The sequence below is a fragment of the Mus caroli genome, unplaced genomic scaffold (assembly GCF_978045245.1).
Source record: "Mus caroli unplaced genomic scaffold, Mus_caroli_1 scaffold_3, whole genome shotgun sequence".
Classification (NCBI taxonomy): Eukaryota; Metazoa; Chordata; class Mammalia; order Rodentia; family Muridae; genus Mus; species Mus caroli.
In genome coordinates this window covers 83,020,225-83,036,015 of record NW_028227258.1, presented here as the reverse complement: position 1 = coordinate 83,036,015, position 15,791 = coordinate 83,020,225, and the positions used below count along the sequence as shown (strand labels likewise).

Genomic DNA, 15,791 nt, shown 5'->3' with positions numbered 1-15,791 from the left:
AGATACTCACAGCCAATCATCGAACTGAGCCTGGGGACCCCAATGGAAGAGCTAAGGGAAGGACTGAAAGGAGCTGAAGGGGATTGCAACTCTACAGGAAGAACAAGTTCCCAGAGACTAAACCACCAACCAAAGAGTATACATGGAGGGATCCATGGCTCCAGATATATATGTAACAGAGGATGGCCTTATATGGCATTGGTGGAAGGGGAGGCCCTTGGTCCTCTGGAGGCTTAATGCCCCACCATAAGGGGATGCTAGAGCAGTGAGATAGGAGTGGGTGAGTGTGGGTGGAAGAGTACCCTCATGGAGGGAAAGGGGAGGGGAAGGGGGTGAGATGGGGGGGAGTTGTGGGTGGTTAACTGGGAAGGGGGATATCATTTGAAATGTAAATGAGTAAGATGATTAATAATAATTAGAAAGAAAAAAAAAACACACAAGCTTTCATGGAACCCAGTCCATTCAAGCCTTTCCCAGTGAACCTTTTTCTCAGACTTCCCCATCACACAGTGTTCTCTGAGTGTCTTCACATATTTGCGTGCAGTAACTAGACAGCTGCTTATTTCCTCTTATGAAAGAAGAAAATGAAAGCAGGACAATCTTATGGGTTTGTGGACAGTAGCTCTCCTACGTGAAGATTCCACTGTACAGACGGCTCTGCCTGACTCAAGGCATCCCCCTGGTGGTAGTCATTTCTATTTAAACACACATTTAGGAGGAGGGGAGCTGTTAAGTCATTCAGAGCATTGGTATCATCAAAGTGACAATATTAACCATCACATCTCCCTCAATAGAAGGCGCGTGTGTTATTATTACCTTGTAGTCTGTGCCAAGTAAAAAAGACTACCATTTACAAGGTTCAAGACTAGTTTCAACTTTTTTCTGACAAGAAAAAATAAAAAGTTAATCTGTTACAGAGAAATGAATTTTTTGCTTTGAGCTTTGAAATTTTTTAAATTATTTGACACATACGGGCCTTTTGCCTGCATATGTGTCCATGCACTGCTACGTGCCTGCCTGATGTCTATAGAGCCGTGAAGAGGGTGTTGAATCCTCAGGAACTAGAGTCTCACACAAACCTGACCTGCCATGTGGATGCTGGAAACTGAACCTACGTCCTTTGGAAGAGTAAGCAGTGCTGTTAAATGAGAGAGCCATCCCTCTAGCCCCAAGGGAAATCAAATATTGAAAACATAAGACAGTAAGGTTTACCCCCCTGTACACAGCCTTAGGCAAGTCAACAGGATTAAATGTACAATGGCAACTGCATACAAATAATAATTATTCCATCTTTTAAAAGCATGACACATGACGCCAACGTCTGTGGTGACACGGAGAATGCAACTGTGATTGGCCTTTTGGCGATTTCAAATCTGTCAACTCTAAAGACAAATTAGTACAGACCAAGTGTGTGTGTGAAGTTTGTCAACTCCGACCCCCTGTCACCTATCACAGAAAACACACCAACTGACAGGTTACCGGTGCTCAAAGCAGATGAAGAACCTTGACAGCGAGTACTCTCGCTTCCTGAATGGCCACTGATTACCTGTAATTGACTCTTCCTAGCAGGAAATCTATGGAGCAGATTTAAGGGTTTGAAAATGAGAAAATGGGTCTCAATCACTACTGATTTGAATTTGTCTGACAGGTGCTGTCCCAGTTCAAGTAAGTATCCTTCCACGGCCCATGTGTTAGAGGATTCGTTATGAGCCCCAGGGTTACTACTGGGAGGGGATGAAACCTTTAATTTGGGGGGCCTAGAAAGTGACACTAGGTCACTGGGGTTCTATCCTTGAAAGGAGCTGTGGACTCGGTCTCTCTTGCCACCAGAGAGGAAGCACTTTTCTAGCCACCATTCCTCACAGGATGTGCTGTACTTCACGGCAGACCCATAAGCAGTGACTGAGCAACTGTGAGACACAATAGCCTTCTTCCTGCTGATTATCTGTTTTGTTGCAGTGATAGAACTCAAAGGCATCATTTGCAGTGTCCTTTGCAAATGCAAAGGTAACAGACAATGGCTCTCTTCCCAGGAGAATCTGGGGCTCACCCACAGAAGCCGTGTTTTCTGAGAAAGCATTCGCAGAGATTGTTCAATCAGAGAATACTTACACTAGCCACTTACTCCGTGCCAAGACAGACATGATGTCTTTACAGTTGTACTGTCCCTCTTAGGATTTGAGGTTTTACTATGGTAAGCTAATAATAACTAAGAATGCAAACTAGTACATTCTACTTTAAAGATGTTCTAGAAAGAGCGTGAGCTTCAAACAAGTCCTCCTTCTCTGTCTGCTCTCCACTCTCTACAGAAGACGTTCACTTTCCACTCTGAAAATTCCCTGACGCGAGATGCCATGTCCAAAACTCTGTTTCTGTTAGACCTTCTTGACTCTCACAAATCACTGCACCAACCCTGCTTCGTCTCCTATCTCGCAGCAGATTCCTAGGGCAGCTGTTACTAGAGGATCTTACTTTTATGTGTGTGAAGTGAAAAGTTTGCTTTTAAAAATGAAACTGGAGTTGTAAGAACAACATTCATTCAGTATAGATGAACATACATACATACATACAAAATAAAAGTAAAATCTCTCCTGGGCACACACTGGCAATGAATCTAGTTAACGGAAGACTGACAATACAAGCAGTAATAGCAGTAGTACTGATGATGTCATTGTTTTCTGAACCAATCCAGTTTCTCCTAAATTTCATGAATTATCTATGATGCTAAATTTCTAGATTATCTGTCCCCACTCAGTTTCCTAGTATCTGAACATTTAATGGGCAGTTGATTAAAGTATCTTTCAAAACAAATATCCTAGACCATAGTCATCAACAGGCTCTTCAAAGATCTCAGCATTGAGCCCCAATAGCAAAGAAAAGGCTAAAGCAAGCTAGCCTGCTGTCAGTATTCATGCAATTTGGCACTGTGTTTTGAGATGGTGAGCTAAGAGCCATATGCAAGGGTTGTAAATGGCAAAAACTACTGTGAAAGAGCCTTGCCTGACCATTTCTAAGTAACAGCAAGTGTGACCCAACAGTGATGGACAGGAAAGAAACCACGGAGACTACAGAGCCCCAAACAGCAAAGCCACCACTTACAAGTCTCTGAGATCTCAGGCAAATGTACACTCAGAGAAGACTCACATTTGCAGAAGGGTGTGAGAATAAGAACTAGAGTGGCTCCCACATGGAGTCCAATACTTCCCATCCTACAATATACAGAATAATAGTCACAAAGCCTGGGAGCGGGCCAGACAGCCTAAAAGATGCCTGGCTTTGTCTGCCATCAAAAGGGAGGGAAATAATAAAGCCCAGCAAAACAAAATGTAAGCAGATCACAAACCCATCAAGACTCCTTCCAGGATTGTCATATTGAGATCCATTGTAGATGACCTGTTCCATCTCGTGCTCAGCCAAACTGCATTGTTAAGTCCATAACTGGGGTGACCTCACCTCATTTCCCCACATGAGCCAGTCTGCTCTGATCAGAACTCTGTCACTCTGCTGGGAGGCCTGCTGTTTGTGCCACCCTCGAGAGGTGTGTACACCTCTCTGTACCTCTGTGTACCCTGTCAAATGGATGGGACTCCGGGAACACCAAAGCAGCTATCCCACTCAACAGTATGCTCTTCCACTGCCTTCTACTGATGTCTCATCCTAAGCTTTACCTCTTCCTCCGACGTAACCAACATGGCCTCTGCTGGTTAGTCTTATTGTCAGCATGACCCAAGCTACAGCTATCTGAAAGGAGGGAACCTCAACTGAGAAAAGGTCTCCATAAGCTCCAGCTGTAAGGTATTTTTTTAAATTAGTGATTAACGACGGAGGACCCAGCCTGTTGTGGGTGGGGACATCCCTGGGCTGCTGGTCCTGTATTCTGAACTAGCCATGAGGAGCCAGCCAGTAAGCAGCACCCCTTCATGGCCTCTATATCAGCTCCTGCCTCCAAGTTCCTGCCCTGCTTGAGTTCCTGTCCTGACTTCTTCCAATGATGGACTAGAATCCAGAAGAGTATGTAAGCCAAATAAACTCTTTCCTCCTAACTTGCTTTTTGGTCATGATGTTTCATCACAGCAATAGAAATCCTGACTAAAACATGGCCCCTCCCATTGATCAGAACTCTGTGACTACCCAGCAATATTCAGTAGCAATGATCAGGTAACTGAAACCATGACACGCTTGTGTTATAATCACAGCTCTTGATGGAACAGAATCTGATACCCTGAGCAGACCACATGCAGGAAGACATGGCACTAGGCAGGAAGCTCCAGGTTGTTGGCACTCACTCTCCTGGTGACTGCATGATCCTAAAGAAGTTAATTCTATAGTTCTGGGTCCTCAATCTTGAAACCAGGCATCACCAGTTTCCTTACAAAGTTACGACAATTTTAATACAACAGTTTAAATCACTTTAGTTTTGCCAGCTGAGAGTGAAGAACAAAAGACAAGAAAAACCCTAATTCTTTTCACTACCTCTGTCCAGCTAGCTGACAGCTTACACTCACTTAGCACACCACACTTGTTTTTATTACCTATTCCTCAGAGTCTCTGAAGGAACTTGATATTTTTTGGCTTTTGACAGTAGCTTTTCTGTGATAAACTAAGTTTTCATCATTAAAGTTCCTCTGAGGCTGAGCACCTCTCTGGTCGAGTGAGTCACTTTCTTCCTAGCTTCCTCGAGTTCACCTGGCACAGTCACCAAGGTAGCAAGTAATCTCTTAGTGCTTTCCCCCTTATGACACTAACTCGTCAGTCCTGTGGATACCTGCACTTTATGACACCTGATTGCTGGTGGTTGGGGTGACCTTCCTTGCACCACCTTAAGGTGTGTCTCTGTATTTTCAATTGTCCATTACTGTGCCCTCACAGAGCCTAGTGCTGGCAGGATTTTGGTATGATCATTTCTATGGCCCATCACTTGGTTTTCTATTTGTAAATATCCTTCCACCCCTGCCTAAAAGATGATCAGGCAGCCCTCAATACCTTAGGCAACCACCAAGATGAACCAGGTGTTGTCTCACTGCTGACTGGTTATAATAAAGAGCTGACAGCCAATAGCTGGGACAGGAAGTAAGAAAACATCCAGGCAGGCAGGGATGGATGCAGGAGGGATGTAAGCAGAGGTGGGTGAATCAAAGGAGACGCAGAAGAAAACAGCACAACAGACAGAATTGGAGGTTCAAGCAGGCAGTGAGAGCCACACGGGGAGATGGGATGGCAGATCCGTACATTAGAAGCTAGCTCAGAGACTGTCCCAGCAAAAGGGCAACAGCTTTAAACTATGCAGAAGTCTCGTGTTTTATTTAACCACAAGCATGTCTGCACAATCCCTGCAGCAGCAGGGGTTAGAACGCTTGCTTGCTTGTTTTTAAAACAGGCCTCGTTTTTAAAGTATTTAATTGTATACATTTATTTATTTATTAGGGGATGCCATGGTGCAAGAATGGAGGGCAACTTTTAGAAGCAGGTTCTCTGCTCCTGCTATGTGGGTCCTGGGAGAATCACTTAGGTTTTATCCGCCTTGGCAGCAAGCACTTTTACTAACTAAACTGTTTTGCAGGCCCTTTAGGAATATTCTTAATGAACAGAACAATATGGAGCAATTCCTCATCCAAGTCAAAGTTAAGCTCAAAGAATTTCTTTGCGATATCCTCCGAGTCCACATGGTGGCAGTGTCTCTACATGAGAGTGTACCTTGCACATGGCCAGAGCAGGAGGCTACTGTAAATGGCACTGAGGATGGTGAAAAAGTAACACTATTTTTTTTTAAACTGATCAAGTGGGGGGTTGGGAGCAGGAAACCGATCACTAGCAGGCCAGAGAGTAACTTCTGAGAACTCTCCTGAGCAGCTAATACAGTGTGAAATGTAAGGAGAGGCCGATCTGCAAGTTTTTCTAATGACCGTGAGGTCCTGCCACACAGGCTGGGAGAGATGGAGGTCAGTGGCAGGGGAGGTGACAATACCACCCCCCCTCACACACACACAGCCTTCAGCTCAACACTGCCAGCCAGAGAAAGAGACAGGCTAGAGTCACGGTGGCCAAACAGAATCCAGAGCTCTCCAGAGTGTCACACTGTCATGGCACCAGCAAGAGGGATCCAAGAAATCTCTCTGTACTTCAGTGGGCATCTGAAGTCAGACCAGGAGACAGCAGAAAATGAAGCCAGGGAGCGTGCCACATCTGGGAGTCAGGGCAGGAAGGAACATGTACCATGTTCCCCATCACGTGGCACAACTGTGACATGAGAAAGCAAGCACACTGTGCTTGCTGCCCTCAACGTAAGACTGTAACAAGCTGCGGGCACCCAGGGAAAAGCAAAAAACCATCTAATGGGTCCCACTCCAAGTAGAGACAACAGCTACCAAAACGGGAAGAGCACCTTGACTATCTGCTAGCTCTGCCCTTCATGGAAGCCCTAAAGAAAGCCAGGAGTTTGTAATTTGCTCACCTGTGGTTCTGGTCTTCTGACCAGCTTAGACTTGTGCTCTCAAATGCATGAATGTGATGGGGAAAAGACAGTGAAAAATACCTCACTTATCTATGATAAATCATTCTGAGACTCCTCCTGTCTAAGGGTTTTCAAGACCAAGAACCCTAGAGGCTCTTCCAAGCACACTTGCTACTGGTGGAGCTGGGCAGGGCTTCCTGTGAACACAGTGTTCCAAGCTTTAGAAAGTTCTAACCCTGGCTGTCTGCCAGCACGCAGATGGCCCTCCAGATACTCAGTAATTTCAGTCTTTTTCACCACAGTGCGGCCGATTGCTGTTTATTACAAAGTTTGATAGCTGTGTTTCTTTTGCTCCTTTGATTAAGATTTTAAGCTATAAACTCAAAGATGAAATTTGTATCAATTACTTTTGTGTCGTTAATGAGAGAGGCTAAAGTTCAATAGATAAAAATTATGCCACACAGCCAAGTAACTGATCAAGTCAAAAAAAAACACTTGCAAACATCATTTCATTACATACAGTTATTTATGTATTTCAGACACAACTCTACTAAGACTTAAAAAAAAAAAAACCTTTGGCATTTTTACTTTTCACCTGCAGAAGAGCAGTATTTGCAGTATTTTATTATAAAATAATATAGTTCAATATACTAAAATAGATGTAAATGTTAATGCCCATGATATAAAAATAACATTTAAAAGGTAGAAGGTAATTCCTGTTTTCCCAAAGTGCTAAACTGTAAGGAAATTACTTCACCTTTTAAAAGCTGAAGCAAATGTGGGGAGTGACACACCCGTGTTTCCAGCATTCAGAAGGCGGAGGCAGGAGGACCACTGCAGGTCTGAGGTCAGCCTGGAGTTCCAGAACAATGCAGACTACAGAATGTCTCAAAAGTGAGTGAGTGAGTGAGTGAGTGAGTGAGTAAATGAATGAGTGAATGAATGAATGAATGAATGAATCTAACTAACCAAAGGAACAGACCCACCAGGGCAGTGCTCACTCTTCTCCAAGTCCTGATTCTCCAATGAAAGGTACTAAATGACATCAGAAAAAACTAAAAAGACTGGTCAAAACACTACGATGTTCAGTGTTCTATTGAAAATACAGGGGACAAAGGGGACACCAAGTGAAAATTCATTTAAACAGCAGAGTGAACAATATAAAATACTGAACTAACAAAGCCAGCCAGACATTCCACGGGTTCTTCATGCTGTCATCACGCCAATAGGAGTCACCTGAAAATGAACTGGAGCACTGGACTAAAAGTCATGAAGTTAAGTCCGAGAACATTTTCTCAACAACTATGATGTAAACTGCATATATATTACAATAAATCAAATCAATGAAGCAGCTACACTCTGCAGAGGGACGCAGCCAAGGGCTTGAGGAACAATCACATTTAAACAAGTAGTCAAACCCGGACACTGACTTGGACGCTGCTGTGGGGCCGTGACTTGCGCACTGTAATTTCACCCTCTCGGGAAGCCTCTTCCCCCTGGAGTAACTCAGCTCTCAGAGGTTAGAGATAACCTGCACACACCTACACACCTATCCCAAAGCCCCATCTGTCTGTGCAAACTGGACTGTCGCATTCCCAGTCCACAGTGATCTGAATGCATCACTCGATAAACAGGGTTCATCAGGGTTTTTATTCACTTGGCAGTTTCATAGAAAACTGAAGGCAAAGATGCCTACAATAAACATGCCAGCTTGCAGGTGAATAGTCTCATCTATGCTAAAGCTAATTTGTTAAACATGCCGTGATTACTTTTTCAAATAAAATCTTACTTTGGGCATTTTGTTTGTCTACACAGAAGCATGTGTTAAAAGTCTTAAAACTTAGACAAAGAGGATGTCTCAAAGTAGCAGTTATATGTGTCTAGGTGAGGAAGGAAAGGAGAGCATGTCTTTTTCCAAGAGAGACAAAGCAACTCAATATAAAATGGTAGATGAAGTACTTACGCTGTGATTTACAAAGACTACAATGTAAACTAAAGGCTTGGCCACTTGCAGAAAAGAGAAACTAGGTATATGCAATTATAGGAGGTGGAGAAGAGGCCAAAGGAGAAATCTCTCCATGATGGGAGAGCTCAGACAGCTTACAGTCTGTAAGCAGAGGCAGGAAAGAGGCATCAGAGATTGGGAGTCACTCTGCATGGGAAAGGAGCTGTCTTCCTGCTGGGGGCAGGAGAGAGACTGAGGCAGATGGGCAGACACTGGAGAGAAGGAGGTAAAGCCTCAGGCCACATCAGGAAGAGCAAGCAGAAAGAGAACGACAGCAATGTGGCAATACCTGCCCTAAAACCAGAAAGCCAAGCAAGCAAGTAAACAGACTGCACTCGGCTGAGCCTCTCCAAACTGCACATTTACAGATTTAAATGAAAAGGCTTTAGCAAGACTGAAGAGGCCCCACAACAGCTGTTTCACAGAGGAACAATTTCCTCTCCTGAAATACAGAGCTAAGCCCTTAAAGTGCTATGAAAACTTAGAAATCTAAGCACTCAGTCAGGTCTGCACGTGGAAAAGAATCATGGAGGCACAGATGCACACACTGAGGATCTAGAGAGGTGTGTGTGTGTGTGTGTGTGTGTGCACTTTCTCCTGTGTGTGTGTGTGTGTGTGTGTACACTTTCTCCAGTGTGTATGTGTGTGTGTGTGCACTTTCTCCAGTGTGTGTGTGTATGTGTGTGTGTGTGTGTGTGCACTTTCTCCAGCGGCTGACTTCTTCATAACTGTCCCATAAATTCAAATTCAATTAGGAAAAGCTAGAGTAGAACGGCATTAAGAACTCAGTCAAAACAAACAAACAAAAACAACAACAACAACAAAAACCCAAACCTCAGTCACAGTGCTGCACTGTGAGACAGCCTAGTCTAAGAATGTCTCAGCAAATTCCTAGTTGATGGCCCTCCACTTACTTGATGGTATGCTGTGATTTTTCACTATTCTCTTATAAGGGTTTTTAATGTGTACCTCGTTTCTAGTTAAATTTTATTTTTTATTATTTTTTTACCTTGTGTGAATGATACACAAGCATGTGTGTGCACATTCATGCATACAAATGCAGCATACACATAGGCCACACAGCACATGTGGAGGTCAGAACACAAGTTCTGGTGTTCGGCCCTGCCTTCTGCCTTGTATGGAACAGGGTTTCTTTGTTGTTTTGCCTTGTGCGTAGCAGGCCAGCTGCCCATCAGCTGCTGGGGCCTTTCCTGTCTCCACCTCCATCTTGAAGTACGAGTGCAGGGACTACAGAGGTGTGCACTGAAGTGTCCAGTCTTACAGGTGTTCTTAATTTTGAACTCAGGCCTTCGAACTTACATGGTCAGTGCTCTACCTGCTGACTCACCTTCCCAACCCTCAGACTGAAATGTTACAGACAACTCTAAACTAAGGTACTTCGATAGCCGGCTTTCACTGCCATCTTGATAAAACCCAGAAGACACTCGCAATGAGGAATTTGCTACATGTGGTTGGCCTGTGGGTATCTGTAGGCAGTGTTCTTATGTGAGAAGACACAGCCCACTGTGGGTGGCACCAGCGCCTAGGCAGCGAGTTTTGAACTATACAGGAATGGAGAAATGGAACCATGCATGAGCAAATAAGAGCAGCCCGTTAACTTCTCCCTGCTCTTGACTGAAGCTATGTCAATAGTTACAACAAGCTCCTGGCACTGTGACCTCCCCACTAGGATGGACTATAACCTGGAACTGTGAGCTAAGATAAATTCTTTCTCCCCTGCACTGCCTTTCATGAGGGTATTTATCACAGCAGCAGACAGGTCGCTCAGCCTAGGAATTTACAGTGTTCACCCAGGTTTCCCCAGACAGTAAAATAACCGGCATGTTATCAGGACAAGGCAGTTGAAAGGACCAACCTGAAAGTGGTCTCTGCTGTGTAAAGTTCAACTACTTTGTGTAACTTATTTGTTTGCCAAGGAGGGTGTCACCCTGTAACCCAGGCTAGCTGTGTCCTTGCTCCTTCCCAATCTCAGCCTCCCAAAGGCAGGGGCTAAGGCATGAGCAACCATGTCTGCAACTACAGCTCAGCCCTCAAAGGCCTCCAATCTTTGGAGGAAAAACAAAACAAAACAAAACACTATTTTATTGGAACTACAGCTCTATCTCTAATTTCAATATAACTTAAATGGGGACCAGTGGTACACTGTTGACTTATATGAAAACTGTGACACAAAAAGAGTCATGGCATCACTGTCATAAAGAAAACAAAACCTTAAAGCAGCTAAAACCTTGGAGGACCAAAACAACATAAATTATCAAAGCAATGCTGATAATAAGAATGATACCAGCTGCTAACACTCCTGTGCCTTCTTTAGAGGTGTAAACACCCTCTGAAGGGAAGCAACAGCCCTCAGAAGGGCACATGTCCTCGGAAGGGGTGCCTTTGCCCTCAGTAGGGGTGCACACTCTCTCAGGAGGAATGCAAGAGTCCTGAGAAGGGGTCCCCATTACCCCAATAGACAGATGCATGCACCCTGAGTAGAGTTGCCGATAGAAGGACCATGTACATCTTACTCAGGAGAAATAACACTGTTGTTTCCATTCTATAGAGGAAGAGAATGTAGTACAGTGCTGGATCAAAAGAAATATGTGCCTGGTGAAATTATTAAAGCCATAGAACACACACATAGCAAGGAATATGGCTAGTCATCTCCTGCTCATAGATGTAAAGTCTGAAAGTCTTCAATATTTATTCTTTTAAGATTTTATTTTATGTATATGACTACACTGTAGCTTTCTTCAGACACACCAGAAGAAGGCATCGGATCCTATTACAGATGATTATGAGCCACCACATGGTTGCTGGGGATTGAACTCACGACCTCTGGAAGAGCAGTCAGTGCTCTTAACCACTGAGCCATCTCTCCAGCCCCAATATTTACTCTTATTGTACTATTCTTCCAACCAAGCTCCAGGGAGAACAGATCAGTCACTTCCCTCAGAGGTCTTCAGAGCAGCTCCCCAAGACGGTATTATTAGGGTATCATGGATTTACATAAGCGTCAAGCACAGCTGTTCTTGAAGTTTCAAACTACGCATACACAAACTGGCAAGAGCAGAAGCCTGCCTGCTACAAGACCACAAAAGAAAATGCCTCACTGACACTTTGTAAGTACATCAGCAAAATACCAAGAACCCAATTGTGTGAGTCTGCAGTTAGACTCCAGGAATTTTTATTCTTATGAAATCAAGATTTAATGAGTATCCAGACTTTTCATTACTAAGTACCACTGGCACCTAATTCTAGAGCTTTTTTTAAAATTTATTTATTTTATGTATATATATGTGAGTACACTGTCTCTCTCTTCAGACAGAACAGAAGAGGGCATCTGATCCTATTACAGACGGTTATGAGTCACCATGTGGATGCTGGGAATTGAACTCAAAATCTCTGGAAGAACATTCAATGCTCTTAACCGACGAGCCATCTCTCCAGCCCAGCACCTAATTCTAAATGGCACAAATGTCAGCAACTAAGACAGCCCAGTCAAATACATTCCACTTACTACTACTAGGATATGAACAGGCACTGCCAGCAGGTATAAAAACAAACACCAAGGATGTTTAAAGACACTGACACACCTCTAAGAAAAATGATAATAAATAATCACTGTCAGTGAACTAGGGTTGTATAGACGGGAGCACTGGTGGGCTCTGGTTGCTACCATCAGAGGACGGTGGCAGGTGGTGATTGAGAGTTCACTGTCTTTTGCAAGACCATTATTATTTTGGGGATGCCATGGTATAAAAGGGGAAATGTTGGTGACCTAGGCAAGAGGGGAAGCTGCAAATCCCCAAGATCTGGCTTCAAGTCCAGATGCCACATTAGGTCATGGGAGCTAGACTGATGGACAATCTCCTCAAAGCTCCGTTTCCTGTATGTGGGGTAATGAGAACTGCTGCTCGAGAGACAAATTAATTAATTAAACAAATCAATGCATATCAAGCACTTACTGGAGCATGCAGGAGGTACCTGCTATACGCATGCCACCAGCTCCCTGGGAAATCACATGTCAGAGGAGAAGGACAAAATGACCAAAAACAAGTGTCTCCCATCATGGAACTGCCTCGGTATCCATAACGTTCAGTGAGGTTCCCAGCTGGGCGTCTGCAAGCCTACTCCACAGGCTCCGCAAGGAAGCAAGCACTATACCACCTACACCTCAGTTTCTTCAGACGTACACTAAAAGCACTTTTCTCCCTGTGGTCAGTTCTTGGTATCAATTACTCCTTGGTCACCTACTACACACACTTTGCCATTGAAACATTTACAACAGCTGCATGAACAGCCATCCGTGTCATATGCTACAGCCTAAGAAATTACGCCAATCCCAACCCTCCAACTTCTCCAGAGCCTAGCCCTGCCTACGTGTCTAGGCCCTCCCTCCTTCATCTTTCTGCAGTTAGGCTCTCAGCTACTTGTTTTTGCATGCATCCGTGGGTACGGCCTTTGGGGGAGTGTGAAGGGTTGGCGGCATTTGGTCATAACGCTTTGTTGCTTGAAAACCAGCCACCAAGCTACACATTAAAGGAGACCTAACAGGGGCTGGAGACATGGCTCAGCAGCTAGGGATTCTTACTTCATGCAGAGACATCAAGCTTCAGTTTCCAGTGACAGACTTACACGAAGTGAAGTGCACCCCTTCATTTTCACAGAGCACCTCACAACTGTCGCAGCTTCAAAGCATTGAGTGACGCCTTCCAATCGCATCCCTGACAATCTGCTGGTCCCACCTGCATCTCTGACATACCATTAATAATGCGTCCCCCCACCCCCACCCCGACCCCAAGGTCTCTGTAGTCTATGGAACACAATTCTGAGACCTAGCCTCAAAGGGCTCCAACATCTGAGGGCTCTCTCCTCCCTCCTATCTTTCTGTCCCAATTTTGACATGTTTCCTGTTGTTCCATTTTCCGCCTCAGCTATAGGTCACAAACTCCTTCAGAGGGTAGCTGTCTTCCCTCTCTTTCTGGAAGCGCTCCCTATAACCTGCCTGAGGAGGAGTAACTATTGAGTAGGTGCTGTAAGAAGCAGGACGGAGTCAGCACAGGCCATCATGGTAAATTTCACCCACTAGTGAGAACAGCAGTGTGGCTTTAGACTTAGAATGCCAATGTGTGCTCTTCTGGACTCGCCACTCTTTTAAAAACCAGGTGTTAGTCTTTAAAAAATACAACCCGCATCTTTTAAAAACATTAGTACAATTTTAAAAATAAAAGATGTAGAAGCTCATCTGCCTATTCCTAGACTGAACCGTTACCTGCTGTGGCGAGATTTGTTTGTTCTAGCAGGATGGCTACCACTCACTTCCTGTTTCACGAGGTCAAGAAGGGAAAATATCCACAATACAAAACCCCATCTCTACCACACTGGAGAGGTGTAAACACAAATGTGAACTAGCCATTTTACTACTGCAAACAGTTAAAATGTCTCAAATTTCTCACTATGGAAAGTGAGTTAGCTACTCTAAGCCCCATCCCCCCAGAAAGGCCAGGTTAACTGAGCCAGCTGCTGCTAATCCTCTGTGACACTTGACCATACAACAGATCATCAGAAAGGAATACCTACTAGTATAGAACTTCATTAGCTTCGTGTCTCTCATATCTCACAGTTTCGCACATTAACCTGTAAGAGAGAAGGAGAGTGAAGTCACGCATTTGCCATTGAAACAACTTGAATGAGCCACGGGGTGATATTTCAAGTTTACTACTTCATATGCTCATTTAAATTATTTACCTTCAAAACGGGTATTGATGGCAGTAGAGTTCAACAAAGCAAATTAAAATCTGCCCCACTTGTTTCCCAAACACACAGTTCCACCCGCACACTAGATGATGAACCATCTAATGGGAGCCAGGCTCCCACGTGCACTTTATGGGGGAGCTATTTCATACTTTGTAGATGGCATGCAGTCACAGCTTGTCCTCCAAGGTAAATACATTAGAGAAGGCATAGAAAACCAAGTCAGAAAGGAAAACCTATTAAAAGGTGATAGCATCATTCACAGCTCTACACAAGTGGTACTGAGCACTGTGGAATTCCAAGCCAGTGCTCAGTACTTGCATGAAGAGTGAGCAAACGGAGACTTCAAAACTAAAGGGTTTGTTATTTCAGCTGACACAAGCCTTATTTAAAAAAAAAAGTGAAAATATGAATATTTAATTTTCAAAAATTTCTCAAACATCAAAAAGTGTCATATTAATACCAATTAACTTTTCCAAAATACATAGGAATGACAATGTGACTATTTCTTCTCATGAAAAGGCTTCTGCGGCGTGACATGCTGGCACCACTTCATTCTGAACAACTGCTGGGATCCTTCGTTTGCTGACCCCAATTAAAACTCTCCAGTGCTCGTTTCCTGCTATCCCCGCAGGCAGGGATTCATCTTGACATGACTTCAGCCATCTTGAATCACAATGGCCATGACTGCCCCTAAGTAATACTGCTTGGTCTGCTTCCCTCCATGAAGTAGCTCAGCATGCTTCAAATATTCAAAACCATGGAGGTGGAAGATGGAATTTTAACAACACTGACCCAGATGCCATCTGAGTTAACTAAGTGGCTGATACCCTAAGTATTAGCTTAAGAAAAATCAGGTCCAACCCAACTGGAATGACGTCACTTTTGTCCTGAATGTTTTCTAAGCACCCTACTTCTGACCTAATTCACCCAGGAACACTAGTCTTGTCACCACTGGGACTATAGTTCTATAATGGAAGTGCCCCATGCTCAGTCCTGGGCCCTTCTGCCCTCAATGGACTTTCGAGCTGGTTCTACACACTGGGACCAGGTTGTTCCAGAATGCCCTTAGCAGTTCCTGGGACCTAGACCTCCTGATGTCACATGATTCAGAAAACAGAATCAAACGCCTTTTTTTTTTTTAAGATTTATTTTTATTTTATGTATGTGAGTGCACTGTAGTTGTCTTCTGACACACCAGAAGAGGGCATCAGATCACATTACAGAGGGCTGTAAGCCACCATGTGGGAGCTAGGAATTGAACTCACGACCTCTCGAAGGGCAGTCAGTGCTCTTAACCACTGAGCCATCTCTCCAGCCCAGAATCACACTCTTAACAGAGTAGATTATAATTATTTTTTTCTTCTTTATGTTCTCTGTATATTTACATTTTTTTTTTAACATTTGCACTATGAAGATTTATTTGCTTCACCAAAGAACTATCAGGGGTTTCCTTGAAACCGGTCTTTCTCACTGTTCTCAGAATGTGGCTGGGTTCCTCCCTCAGTGGAGGAAAGAAACTAATGTCTACAATGTTGCAATAAATAGGACTTTTTTATGCAGTAGGATAAA

At 43.9% G+C, this 15,791-nt stretch overlaps 1 protein-coding gene across 4 annotated transcripts in view; it reads right to left on the bottom strand.

The window, feature by feature from the left end:
- Positions 1-15,791, bottom strand: part of Rapgef2 (Rap guanine nucleotide exchange factor 2) — a 227,014-nt gene that overhangs the window by 136,963 nt on the left and 74,260 nt on the right. For all 4 annotated transcript variants that reach the window (XM_021157687.3, XM_029474997.2, XM_029474996.2 and 1 more), the window contains exon 3: positions 14,046-14,102. In XM_021157687.3, coding sequence (XP_021013346.2) covers positions 14,046-14,102 — 57 coding nt within the window. The remainder of the gene's footprint in view (positions 1-14,045; positions 14,103-15,791) is intronic.